The sequence below is a fragment of the Lygodium microphyllum genome, chromosome 27 (assembly GCF_053477565.2).
Source record: "Lygodium microphyllum isolate KBCC chromosome 27, Lygodium_microphyllum_v1.1.10, whole genome shotgun sequence".
NCBI classification, from domain to species: Eukaryota; Viridiplantae; Streptophyta; class Polypodiopsida; order Schizaeales; family Lygodiaceae; genus Lygodium; species Lygodium microphyllum.
Genome location: NC_141161.1, coordinates 94,813,327 through 94,827,497, shown reverse-complemented (window position 1 = coordinate 94,827,497; position 14,171 = coordinate 94,813,327). Strand labels below are relative to the sequence as shown.

At 40.0% G+C, this 14,171-nt stretch overlaps 1 protein-coding gene across 3 annotated transcripts; it reads right to left on the bottom strand.

Annotated features, from left to right (window-relative positions):
- Positions 1 to 6,368: 6,368 nt before the first annotated feature.
- Positions 6,369 to 13,198, bottom strand: LOC148012615 (2-oxoglutarate and iron-dependent oxygenase domain-containing protein CP2-like). Of its 3 annotated transcripts, XM_087668872.1 has the most exons (8): positions 12,904 to 13,193; positions 11,745 to 11,786; positions 11,315 to 11,491; positions 8,349 to 8,499; positions 8,079 to 8,165; positions 7,725 to 7,849; positions 7,450 to 7,568; positions 6,369 to 6,840 (listed from the first exon to the last, which is right to left on the bottom strand). In XM_087668872.1, exons 1-8 carry the CDS (start codon positions 13,102 to 13,104, stop codon positions 6,744 to 6,746), a joined length of 999 nt encoding a protein of 332 aa, XP_087524998.1. In that variant the 5' UTR covers positions 13,105 to 13,193; the 3' UTR covers positions 6,369 to 6,743. The 3 variants fall into 3 exon arrangements, with proteins under 3 accessions (XP_087524998.1, XP_087524999.1, XP_087525000.1); XM_087668873.1 differs by lacking the exon at positions 11,745 to 11,786 and having other exon boundaries at positions 12,904 to 13,198; XM_087668874.1 differs by lacking the exon at positions 7,450 to 7,568 and having other exon boundaries at positions 6,370 to 6,840; positions 12,904 to 13,178.
- Between the last annotated feature and the right edge of the window lie 973 nt (positions 13,199 to 14,171).

The following is a 14,171-nucleotide window of genomic DNA, read 5'->3' as shown; positions in this document are numbered from 1 at the left end:
GATCAGCAGAGTATTAAACATTTATTGTCACAACCACAAATATTTGATAGACATATACAATGGGCATCATTTATTCAATCCTTTCATCCACTCATTCAATATCAACCAGGTAAGGAAAATGTAGTAGCCGATGCGATTAGCCGTAGACCATCATTAAACAATATTTCTGCCATTTCTACTTCTTCGTTAGACACAATGAAAAATACTTATCTTCAAGATCCCGATTTTCATGATGTTTGGGTAAATTTATCTAACAATCAATGGATCCCTACTAATAGCTTTTCTGTTTTCGATGGTTTTTTGTTTCATGAAAAACGATTATGTATTACTAAACCTTTTCGTCACTTCATTATGCAAGAAGTACACAAGCCTCCATATATGGGATATCGTGGTATTATCTCCACACTTAGAAATTTACATGAAGATTTTTTCTGGCCAAATATGCAACGTGATGTCTCTAATTTTTTTTTTGACTGCATTGTATGTCAATGCATAAAAAGACATCATGGTAAATCATATGGTTTATTACTTCCATTACCTATCCCTAATTCACATTGGGAGCAGATTTCTATGGACTTCATTATAGGTTTACCACAAACTTCTTCACAGAATGATATGATATGGACCATAGTTGATAGATTTAGTAAACAGGCTTACTTCATTGCTTGTAAAAAGACCTTAAGTGCTACACAAGCCGCTAACTTATTTCTCAAGCATATTTTTGTGCACCATGGATTGTCGAAAATTATTGTGTTCGACCGAGATCCTCGATTCTGTAAAATTTTTTGGATTATCTTGTTTACTAACTTAGGAACTAAGATTGATTTTAGTGTTTGAAATTGTTTATGGTCACAAATTACCAACTCCCACATTTCATCTAACTTGGAAAATACCTTCTGTTGACGATTGGGTTCAAAATCATTCAAGTATTTATAAGCAAGTTAAACAAATATTAGCAAAGGCCCAACAATCATATGTGAAACAAGCAAATAAAAATAGGCAAGCTATGATTTATAAAGATGGATATTATGTTTGGTTACGTATGGAAAAACGTAGACTCCATAGTGTAGAAAAGAATCCGAATGTAAAATTAGCTCCTCGTTTCTATGGACCTTTTAAAATTCTCCATTGTATTAATCCTAATGCTTACAAATTAGAGTTACCTCATCATTGAAATATCCACAACACTTTTCACATTAGTCTTTTACGTCCCTTCAAAGGTTCTCTTCCTATTCACCCTATTTATGAATCACCACCCTTGATTGCAGATGACCATGAAATCCTAATCCTTGAAACAATTATTGATGTTGACTATATGACCACTAGAACTGAAAATATTTATCCTCGTTATCTTGTTAAATTCCACAATCACCCTGTTGAGGAAGCTCAATGGATGCATGCTCATGATTTGCGACCTTTTTCCAATTTATTGTCTCCACATCCAACCAATAGCAATTGAGGACAATTGCTATCCCACCCTGGGGGTATGTTGCCAGGTGTTACCTACGCAAGGGATAAGCGCCTTAAATGGTTCTCCTTTGTGTGTACGTTGGTGGAATGAGCGCCTTAAATGGTTCTCCGTCAATGCGGGGCACGTTCCTAAGAATTGTCTTAGGCGGAAGGCTGATGGGGATGCCTATCCTTTCTGGGCATCGATGCAAGTGTGAACGTGGATGGTACCATTTTATCCACACGAGTATTAACGTCTTCGTGAACTAATTATTGTATGGAATTCCAAATTAATTGATTTATGTAGCTAGCTATGATTATTCAGTTGGTCATTATTCTAACATGATTTTCTGAATTTTTGGCAGCTGATATGTAGAGCAAGGAGAATTGGAAAGACACGCCATGCACAAGCATTCTAAAGATTATTTCCTCAAGAATTTATTTGGCAACTATTTGATTATTGTATTAGACGCACCGCTATTTCTTATAAAGCGTGCGCATAGCCTCTATGTAAATATTTATTAGCAAAATAGATTTTTAGAAGATACGTCCAATAAAATATTAATGGTTCTAGAGAGTTGTGGATGCACAACTGCTAGCATCCATTAATTCAAATTACTCTATCTCTTTTTTAGTTCACTCAAACTCTTTATGCAAAGAGTGATTGTAAAGGGCCTAAATCTTGGGCAAAGAAGATTTCATAATATTATTATAAATACGGCATGAAGGGAGCTACCCACTTCATGTCAGGGGGGAGATTGAACCCAATCTTGAGTCGCTTCATCTTACTTTACCTTCTCTTTTAGTCTATTTTCAATTTCTCATGAGTCGTATGCAATTTTATGAGTAAAAGAGAGAAAGAGGAAGCTTCTTCCATTCGCTACGCGCAAACCACGCAAACCATGCATCCGTTGCTCGCAACAACAATCAAACAAAACTCTCCTTAAGTAACTAGCAGACACTCAAGCTATGAACTTATAGTAAATTAGCTAGTGCCACTCATTTGTTCGACTTCAATGGAGAGCTAAGAATAGATTACACCACACTTTCCATGATATTGTGTAGCCCTAGTAGAAGACGTCGTGGACAACTGCTTCACCTATGGTACATATTCCATCTACCCAAAGTTATGTATATAGTCGCAGTAATCAGTAAAGGACAACCTGCTCAACGAAACGTACCTACTTTACATTGTACAATTGTTCCCTGAATAATGAATGTATTTCTTCATTATTCATACAAAAATTTAGAATAATAGTAATTTAAAAAAGAGCAAAAGTTTCACCCTAGATGGGTGCACACCCACTTGCTCATTATATGTAGGGGTCCTTAAGTTATAAACACTTGGTGCTTTTGGTTTCCCATCTCCATTTATGATCTTCTAGCCCTTGTTCGAACAACATAACATCATGGCACATCAAAGACTAGGATTGCTTGAATAGCTTGTCACCTTAAGAGTTGCATGACATAATAAAACTTTGTACTAATTACATCCACAAGTGTGGACTAACATTCTAGGCTTGCTTGGAATTTAACCCATCTCTCGATTGCATTGCTACATATACTTCATTACATGATAAGATAGCCACATGCTTAGGGAGTACATGAGGATTATAGGTATATTGAAGACCATGAAGACAATCAAGCAACATTAGTTACCCATGGTCCTCCGTCCCTCACCTCTTCTACAACTCCAACTTGTTCGCAAAGCCAACACCCTTGTCCATGAGCCACACTACCAAGAACCATTACCTCTCCATCAAGAATGCCCTACCACTCCTCTAGAGGACTACTACTCCATCAAGAATGCCCACCACTCTTCCATAGGATTGCTACTTCATGACCATATCTTGCATGATGCACCTATCTTTGGCATTGGTGGCCAACCATGGACACTAGTCTAGGAGAGGGATAAATGTTAATTGGGTTTTGGAAGATCACAAACCACAATCTTGAATATCAATTAACAAGAGAGCATACATATATTATTTTCAAAATACCTATTTTTTTTTTTCAAATGGCAATAATATTGCATTGTTATTAATTAGAGCCAAGACCTCTCCCATGAAAATCGTAATTATTTTTTTAGATTTTCAAGCTCAAGACACACTGTACTTACGAGCTACATTTTAGGGAAGTGTTTTAAAACCTTATAAAAAACATGCAAAGGGAAAAGACCACTTATGTTACTATGAAAAGGGTAGGATTCTTTCTTCTTTCATCCATCTCATCTTGGTGAGAGGTGAAAGAGAGTAAGTGAGATTGTGTGAGAGAGTGTGAAGTATAAGCATGAAGCTTTTCTCACCATTCACATCCATTCTTCTCTCTTCTCTCTTGTCTCATGAGAGTGTATGTGGCAAGCCTTTGCAAGCAACTACAATGAACATAAGCTCTTGTTCACTAAAACCCATATATCAATTGCATCTATTGTTGCTTGCATTAAATGTTAAAGAATGGATCTATGTTGAGTAGAATGCTTGACATGGTCAGGTGAGAAGTGACCATATGATAGTAGTGAGTTGAAAACGTCCATCCTAAGTTGTAACATGCTCTCATTACCATGAAAACCAGACTGTTTAAATAGATCATGAAAACCACCTTTATCTAAGCTTGTGGCTAAGGCAAGATATGTAAATATAACCTTATTCTCAAGGGTATATGAGAAGGTAACCTAATCCTTCCACTTTTTCTATGTAAAGAATCCAAGCACCATTCTCCAACACATAGAGATTCAAGATGTATCGAGATGGCTTAATTGTACGTAAACAACTAAATACATAAAGATTCAAGATGTATGGAGATTGCAATTGTACTTGAATAACCAAATAAGAGAATGTCTCTTTTTTGCATATAGCCTCTCTTTGAGTCTTTATTAAATGTGTACACCCCATTTACTAGCGTGATTAGTGCATTGTTTAGCTTTTCATATTGGCTTGCCTCTTTATTTTTCTAAATATATTGAAGATCGCTAGCTTGTGCTTATAGTCCCTTTCCTTTTGCATATGAGCATGTGCATTCTCTTGATGCCTTATTGTGTACTTGCCTCTATTGATGTGTGTACTTTTTATTTTCTAGCATGATTAGTATATGGCTTATTCTGTCCTCCTAGTTTGATTTGTTTTTCTAAAAACACTCAAAGTCGTTATCTCTTGTATTCTCAATTCTCTTGCATGTATGCACATACATTCATTAATATCATAGTGTGAACTTTTTCGACATAGGAGTATAACTATGATTTAAAAGTAAAATTATAAAGCTAGATGTATTGTGGGGTAACTATTGAATTTTGAGTTAAACACAATATTAGTGAATTTGAGAATCTCCCAATTCCCATTTTTTGAATACTAAAAAGGTGGCACCCGGATAACATGCCCATAAGTTTCTCAAAACCATATGATGTGACCTACCATTAGAAAGCGCTTGAAAAATGGAATCTATTGAGCTATAGAGCACTCGATTTGGAGTTACAATATTCAAGTTATGCCAAATCCAAAGATTTAACCATGTGTCCCAAACTTATGGAAATTTTCCATATTCCCCAATATGGTGTTGTTAGAGATATTCATTGAAATAGAAGACTCCTGTAAGATTGATGCAACCTCTATGTTGTCTTGGTACGTGGCTATTTCGCAGTACCTTTCATCAAGGGTCACTTCCCTAGGTCTATCAAGTATCTGATAGACCTAGATATATCTGATTGACCTAGGAAAGAAGTTGTGATTAAGTGGTTGCAAATAGCAAGTTAAGCACTATGTGATTAAGGTGTTGCATATAGCAAGTGCTTTATTTTAAATAATATTTATTAATGTGTTACACTAGTTGAGGTCTCATTCATTTCAAAAGAATGCCATGATGCTACATGTGCTGACCATTGGCATTAACCATCTAATTGCACAAAACTCATTAAGAGTTCATTTTATTGGTGGCCTAGCACGTTGCAAGATTCATTTGCAATGTGATGTTTGTGAAAGGCATGACGTTAAAGAGGATCAAAATAAACTCATGAGTCCTATTACAATCACCCTCCCATTTAAAATGGGGGACTAATTCCATAGGGTCAATTTATCTCTTGTGCTAATCAAGGAAACATCGTACTGCAGTAGTCACTAATTATTTCACATAATGGTCACAAGGGAGGACAGCTCAATAGGATAATGTCAAACAATCTCTCACCTTTTTCCTTGAGCAAATAGTTTTGTCACTTTGGTACTAGAGAGCTTTTGTCAAATAGGGGTTACCTTATGAATCAAGGTTATCATAGCCACAATTGAGGCTCCTAGAATCAAGCGCAATAAGACCACAAGCTCTCAGGATCAAGTGCAATAAGACCACAATGCCATGTGGTTTCAAGTGCAATAAGACCACAATGCCATATAAACCACAGGCAAATGGAAAAGTGGAGAGTATGAATAAGCAACTTATGACCATATTATCTAAGATTGTGATATAAGGTAAGAGAGACTAGGAAAAGGATTTGTATGTGGCGATGTGGGTATATAACATGTTCTCTCTCTCTCTCTCTCTCTCTCTCTCTCTCTCCCCTAAGAGTGAGTCTGCCACTTAAGGACAGGGTATTTGTCTGGAAGGTCGCGCTCGGAACATCCATGATTACCAGGGAATTGCATTAGGAGAGACTTGCCTGACATCAATTGTTTCTATGGCAGAGAAGGAGTCTAAGGAATCCTTTTTGGGATGGGTGTGTTGATTCAGTAATTGGCGCAGTATCCTTCCTTACATGGGATCCTTCTCCTTGGTTTTGTATCATTGCTTAGTACATTAGAATATGAGATATTTCATGGATTTCATTGCTAATCTGTAAATATATTAAGTCTATGTAGGATTTGCTGATTTATGTATCTAAGTTTGTGTTGAAGCACATGTCTATTAATAGATCTTATAACTTTTTGCAACAAGATTATACTTTTGACATTAACCCAGAAAACCACTAAGCTTTAAAAATGCATTTGTGTGATAAATTTTCTAAAATACACAATGTGTGGGTGATAAAGGGGATGGCTGTGGAGTGTGTCAGGATTAAGTAGTGTTAGTGCAGGCCTCGGTGAGGAGGTAATTCCTTCTGAATTCAGTGAGGACGGCTGTGGAATGTATCAGGATTTAGAACTAGCAGTAGTGCAGGCGTCAGTGGAGAGGTAATTTCATCTGAACTCAAGGATAATGGTCCAGACGCCACTTCAGCCTTTATCTAATGGCCTGTATATACAACATGTTTTACAGTACACGTGAAGCTAGCATTGTAAACTTGAAGAGACTGGGTCACATGTCAGGATATGGTGTCAATGATGGGATGTTGCTGGCCTTGTGTGCTTGTTGGTGGCATTGCACCATGGGGGGCACACAAAGGCTGGTGGTGCACACTCCCGGAAATGAGAACTGCATGGACAGACAGACACAGAAAGAGAACAACATCAGAACTTCTTCTTGATGATTAGGGAGACATCTGTTTTTACCAGCATTATGATGTATTGAAGCCCATGAAATCAAGTTTTCCAATGCAGTATACAAGTGTTTGCAAAAGGGGAAGAGCAGAGGCTCCTTGTCTGTGTTGCACCCTGTTCACCCAACTGTTTCATCATTCACAGAATCATTTTGCCAAACCGATACGAAAACCTTCCCATCTCGACAATCTGCAAACTTTTTGTTAAGATTTTGCAGGTTTCTTGTTGGCCATATCTTGGAATTTAAACTCAAAACCTTCTTTTAAACAAGTCGAGGCTTTTTAGATTTAGCAATTTGCTTTACACTGAACCTCTGTCGTCCCACCTTTGTCAAACAGTTTCAAAGTTTTCAAATTTCACAATGCATGCATTAAACCTCAGTGAGCACAGATTTAGCAATGCATGCATTAAGCCTCAGTGAATGGTGGCATGAACTGAGCACAAGCAGCCCCTGATTCACCTGCCTTTTCTTAAGCTGAGTACCCAGCACATGGGACTGCCTAGATAGTTCCTCACCTCCTTTTTTCAAAGAAAGGTTCCTCACCTTCTACACCACAGCACTAGATTAACACGCTTTCCCCTCACTACTGCATGAGCCCCATGTCTGTGCCTTCCCATATGCAACAAAGCTCGCCCAGGTACATGGTGATACTTTGCCAATTCCTATTCAGGACACACAATTAGCTGACTTGCTGATGAAGCAAATTACAATGGCGTAATAGTAGCAGAAGGAAAACAAATACAACATTCAGTGAAATATCAGAATAAACAGCACTGGAAAGCTGGAATCGGGAAAGAGAGTGGAATGATCATATTTACCATGTCACGCTCTGGATCTTCTAAATGCTGAATACATCGCACTCCACGAAAATAGAGATCACCCCCTTCTATTGGGCTAGAAAGGCTCACATTCAATGTCACCTCACTATTGTCGACATGGCATTCTGCAAAAGTCCATATGCCAACTCACAAACTTAGGCATGCTGGGGTTAAAAGTTGAATATCACCTCTCACAAGGGACTGGAAGCCGCACAACCTAGAGCATGAAGCTGATCCTAAGTAATGATCTGCATGAGATGATTGAGCAGCACATGATGTGTACGGGTAGCTGCAAACGAAAAACGGATATAGATTTAGGAGCTCAAGAACAAGAATCAATATTGTTAATCTCACCTACTCCAGGCTCCTGATTTGGGCAATGGCTAACAACATACCCATGATGAGAGTCCAGGGGTGCTCTGCCTAGCTGTGGAAACAATACTGCCATCCATAGTAGTTGCAAAATTAGAACTTTTCAAATTTAAACCTGTAAACATCTGATGGTGTACCCCTTGTGCAAACCATCCTCCTGGCTTATCCAGGTCTAGAAACTCTACCTGAGAAAGTAAACCAAGGGCTGGAAAGCACAGGAGGAACACCACAATGGTCAGAAACATTTTGGACCTGAGACAAGTGGTGTCACACAGTATTGAACCAACATGTCTAGAACAGGGCTGAAGCCAAAATCATCAAGAACAACCCCATTACTGTTCATCGAATTGGGTGGCATCTTCTGAATATTGGTACGACGCAACCAATGCTCCATGTTTTGCACCTGTGATACAAAGATCAAAATTTTCAGTAAATTAGAGCCATGGGTGGCTAGTTGGTGCGGTTAAAAAAGGGGTGTGTGTAAAATATGTACTAAGTGCTTGAAGCCTCGTATATTACTTTTATAGAAGTCATGGGTAGCTAGTTGCTGCAGATGCAACATGAGGAAGTGTCTCATGGATGTAACATACACTGCTTGGAGACCCTCAAGGACAGCCTTTGGGGCAGCCACGTGGCACACCTAATGTAGAGAGGAGCATGAACCCCAGGCATCTTCATTCAGAAACCTTTTGTAAGGCAGTCTCTTAACTCAAAGGGACGCCTTATCTGTGTGAGCTTAGAATGCATATCATTGAACCTTCAGAATTTTCCACAACCTCAGCAGGTTTGGGTACATCTTCAAGCCCCTGTTTCTCTGTAACTCCTATGCCAAACTTTGATTAAAATTTGCATTTTACTAGGTCGTAGGTGACAATCCTGGATTAAGGGAAATGTGCACCACAATTCTAACCTGAGATTAAAAAATCCACAACTCCAAACATAGAAGCAGCGTGTGATTAACCACATCATAGGAGCATTCCAGCTTCACCCTAAGCATGGGGAGCAGCTATGATCAGGCTGAGAAATCCTACCTCGCAGCTAGTTTCCTGTCTACAGGCCTCTTTAAAATCCTTGTCTTAATCCCCCCCTCATGTGTTGACCACTACACAAAGATCCACTAATATGGGCGACCCAACTGGCTGGCCATTGCTAAGCTTAGTAGAGGTCTAACCCTGTTAGAGCTCCCTGACCTTAGGGCTTTGCAATATGACACTATTGCTAGCATGAATTTTTTATTCAGAGGTGCAGTTGCTTGGCTGTAAGCTGCATGGTCACCAGGAGGTTTTGGGGTTTTGAAACAGGAGTATAATATGGGTTTCATAACTTTTATATGAGCTTCATAAAAAGTTCAAACCAAGTTTTACTGGAGATGGAAAATTTCAACCAAATTCTATGTAGGCATAGAAATCAATTCATGTAGCATATCACAGATGGGTTGGTCACGAATCTTGATTCTACAATATGCAAATGGACATTCAACATAACATCAATATTTATATGCATCAAGATCCATTATATATGACCAACATCACCTTGAAATATAGACGACAACTCAAAAACAAAATCCTTGCACTCAGTGGCAAGCATAATGATAATTCATGTCATAGTGTCAAATGAATCCATGATTATTTAAAACAGTTCGCTCTTTTCAGGGTAGTGCTTTCAAAATCAAATAAAATAGCATAGCCTGCATTTTCATACATTTATGAGATGCCCAGGTATGACACAAATTTCATGTTACACAACGTTATAAAATGTGTTTCTTGGCAGCTATGATTGCAAGGAAAAGGTTCAGCATTAGACTAGGACATGTGCTTGCAACTAAGAGGAGAGTATTCTAACAGATGACTTTGTTTAAAATACTCATTTTAATCGGAGCAAAGAGTCATGCCACACGTAAGTCATAATGACTTGTGCCAGTCATAGGAGTCAAAACTTGGAGCATGTGGCAGGCTGACTTGAAGAGGAAGTCCAGCAGGTCAACCAAGTAGCTCTAAAACTGGTGCTACTTCATGAACTGAAAGAAGATCCTCTTATGTGGCACACATCTGGTTGTCATCTTTACTGACTCCACCCACATCGATACCTGCACGTGGCCAGAGAGCATTACTGTCAGTCTGTCCATCATGCAGGCCAATCAACGTGCTTATGGAGCGGCCCTAAGAGTGTTATGACTGTCAACTTTGATCAAAATTTGTATTTAATGGAATTACACTAAGTCCAAGGTGGCAATCCTGGATCAAGGGAAAAGTGCACCACAACTCAGTGCATTTTCAGCTTACCAAGAAGGCAAGTATCATGCCTACATCTAGGAAAATGTTGTGGGTTAATAAAGTCCATCATCTATGTTGCTAGGGGCTCATTAAATGCCCAAAATTGAAGGGAAAACCTCATTATAGATTTAGAATCACGATTGATGGTTTATAAATATTGCCATAAGAGTAAAAGGTGCCTGCAGAAAGGAGAAATGCAAATGATAAGCAAGACAGGAGTTCTGAAGTTTCATGAGCAAGAATGTATCTTAACTAAATGGCAGGAAAGGTCATTAAACATGAATCTGTTGGAAGCTGTTTATCTTCCAATCGATGTACATGAGGTTTCCAGTTGGGGTAGGTAACTCTTCAGCAGACCTGCAAGCCGGCTGTGGTTCTCAGAGAGTCAGGTACAGGAATGAATCCTAGGTCTTCCATTAAGGCAGGATAGGATTAGTACCACTGTATGAATTAAAAAGCATATCAGCGAGACCTTAAGTGAACTTGCAGGCCTGCCTTGCCTGTCTGTTTCTCTATAAGGAGGAGACTGACAAAATCTTCACCTTGGATAGATTGCTCTCCTCCTTCAAACCTTCAGGTGTAACATAGCTAGGTGAACCGAGCAAAAACATCACTCTTGACATTCTAGCCAGCTATTCAAAAAAATACCTGACATCATTGTCAACCTGTTCTGCGCAAGCATCAGAAAGCACAATGAGACTGTTCCGACCTCCTTGCCCAGCTCCTTTCAATAGTAGGGGACTTGGTCACCGAATGCTCGAAATCACAGTGGCTCTAATCAGTTAAGAACTGTAATGAGGCTAAGATGAGATTCAAGTCTGATGAAGGGAAATTGTCCAGTGAGCTCATTGACCCAATCTAGAATATAAACAGATTTGCACAGGGACTTTTATAAGGGAAGAATGATTCAACGAATCAGAATAAACATTGTCTTGAGATTTATACCTCATCGAGCAGGAGGGAGCAGATACGCGGTTGGAGCATGTCAAATGAATAGAGTAGGGGGCCATGGGAGCAAACAATGTGTCTTATAGCTGCTTCACTGCCATCCTGCAGCATCTGGAGTAATGATGGGGCCAAATACATTTCTGCACGAAATGTCATCAGCTCTGGATGCTTGACCTGTAGCATGAGGATACATACATAACACAGTGCTCCTGATCATGTAACATACTTGTACAGCAAATGTGCACTCAAGATTATGACAGAGAACACAAAATCGCATTTATATGCCAAACAACCACATCTATGTGATAGAGAACAAACAGCCGCATCTTTTCAATGTGCAGGGCACAGAAGGGATAAGAAATAATCTGTGCACTATTTGTGACAGTTTAAAAGAAAATAACTATCTTGTCCCAACATCACTGCTCACCTGGTAATGCAATTGCACTATTTGCCTGTACTGCTCATGTGCCTGCATATAGCATCAGTGCCATGTGGACATTGATGAGCAATCATGTTTTCATCGTAAATGAAATCCAAGCCACAAGTGAAATCTTAAGAAATTTCCAACTCTAGGCTGTTTCCTAAACCAGATGAGTTAGTTGCCTAAAGCTAACATAAGAAATTTTTGACATTTCCCCATGTGGGAAAAGGGGCTCTGTTCCTTCATTTTCTCCTCTAGTGATCAACATCGTGAGCTTTTGCTCGGGAGGCACCACATACCTTGCTAGGTGAGGTTGGCGGCAGCAGGCTGCCAGCCCCCACCCCGGGACAGCAGACCCATGCCCCCCAACTGCAGCTAGCTAGGTATGTGGTCCCTTGCTCACAAAAGCTCCTGATGTTGTCACATTTCACAGTGGGAATTACAGCAGTTATTTGTCTAAAACATCTTGTGTGGTATTGGATATTAGGCTTTGATCGAAGTAAGGCAAGGGACGTTAGAGAACAACAAACACATTTATTGCAGACACAGAGACAACTGGAATTATGTATGAATAATCCTGTTTGTATATGTATCTCCCTCATTGCCTTATGGGTCTACAGCTCTTCCAAAGGAGTTATGTGATTCGATTAGTTCAATTTCAGCTTCAACTGTTATCAACTAAACTCTCTAGCTACTTGTGTGTGTGAGAGAGAGAGAGAGAGGTGTGCTAGAAACCCAAGTGGCTATGAGACAAATCAGATTGACAATAAGAGCATGTGAAGACAGAAAAGAAACTAATTCTAGATAAATGCATCTCATGTCTAGTACCTATTAGCATACTTAAAAGTACAATCACAATAGGTTTTAGACAAATTCCCGCTACGATTCCCACCGGCAGCCCCGGGACCCTGACTGCACCCAGCTAGGTGTGTGGTCCCTCCCTCACAGAAGCAGGTGATGTTGTCGTGATTCACCATGCGGGAATCGTAGCAGGAACTACTCTAAAGCTTCTCGGGGAGCCAGGCAGAGGCTTATCTAATATGGGCGCCAATTGCAGAATGAAAAGCTCTCTCTCCCTTTTATTTTTTTTCGTAATAAAGCGCTCTCTCTCTCTCTCTCTCTCTCTCTCTCTCTCTCTCTCTCTCTCTCTCTCTCTCTAACTAACCATTCGTCTATTCTCGTCCCGTTTCCTGTACATCATGGCGATGGCGTCGAAGAGCTTGATCTTGTCGCAAGTGGTGATGGTGCGGATGGCAGGGGGCAGCCATGTCTCCACGCAAGCTATCAGCTCGTTCAATGTCGGGCTGGCAGCTCCGCCATGGCCGAGCCCGGCAGAGGAAGACGCGAAATCGAGCCTCCTTGCCATACATTCGTTCAAAGACAATTGAGAGCAAATCTCGGAATTCGAGCCGCGGGCGACTTATATGCTCCCAGCCTTCTAGAACCTTCCGCCCCTTCCTGGCGACACGTGTGGTGCCCACCACCGGGGAGGCCCCATCACATGACCCTTCACATGGCCTCTTATCCACATCCTTTTCTCGCCTCAGATTGGCCCAAAGGGAAAGTAGATGTTTTGCACCAATCAGCGCGCCCCTTTTGTATGTAAACAGTCAGCCAATGGCAACCAGCTGTCGGGGCCGAGGGGTAAGTTGTAACCTTAGACCTATTCCCACATCATGACATCAAAAATAATACACCTCCTTTGAAAGGAGCCTTTGGAGTTTTATTCCCAAGCAATAATAGAAACATTAGGAAGGTGCCATTGCCCACATGAGGTTGACTTGAATCACAGGCTTTCAAGCACACACTCGTTCACCACCCCTAGATCTGCATCCCATGCACCCACCTTCTTTTCCGCAACCCAAAGGCACCCAACCACCAACAATTCATGATGGCTGTGTACTTTAATGATAATAAAGGCACCACCGAGTAGCAACCCAGTTTGTTGGGAGGGTGCATGAGTTGTGGAGGGCATAAGGATCAAAACCCACAGCTAGCTCTGCAACCCACTACCTTCAAGTGAAGAGATAGGTGATCCCATTAATTAATATCTACTTATTTTAAAAAGGCATCGTTGTGACAAAAGGCACTGCAAATGGACAGAGGAGCTTCCCCCAAAAAAACAGACATTTCAATTTACTCTACGGTAAGTGTGCCAGTCGAATAACACCCAACTTTTTTGAAAAAATGGCCACTAGCTTTACAACAACCAAGTGTTTTTTTAATTGCATGCTAGAGCCAAATATTTATTTGCCTTATCTCAACAAAGTGATTTTTTAATTGCATGCTAGAGCCAAATATTTCTTTGCCGTATCTCAACAATGATCAACAATCTATGAACAATTACATGGTCTCCATGTGCATGCAGAGCACTTATGGGGAAAAAGAAGATTAAGGATTCTACCCATTAGATTGAAGTACTCATCATTTTGA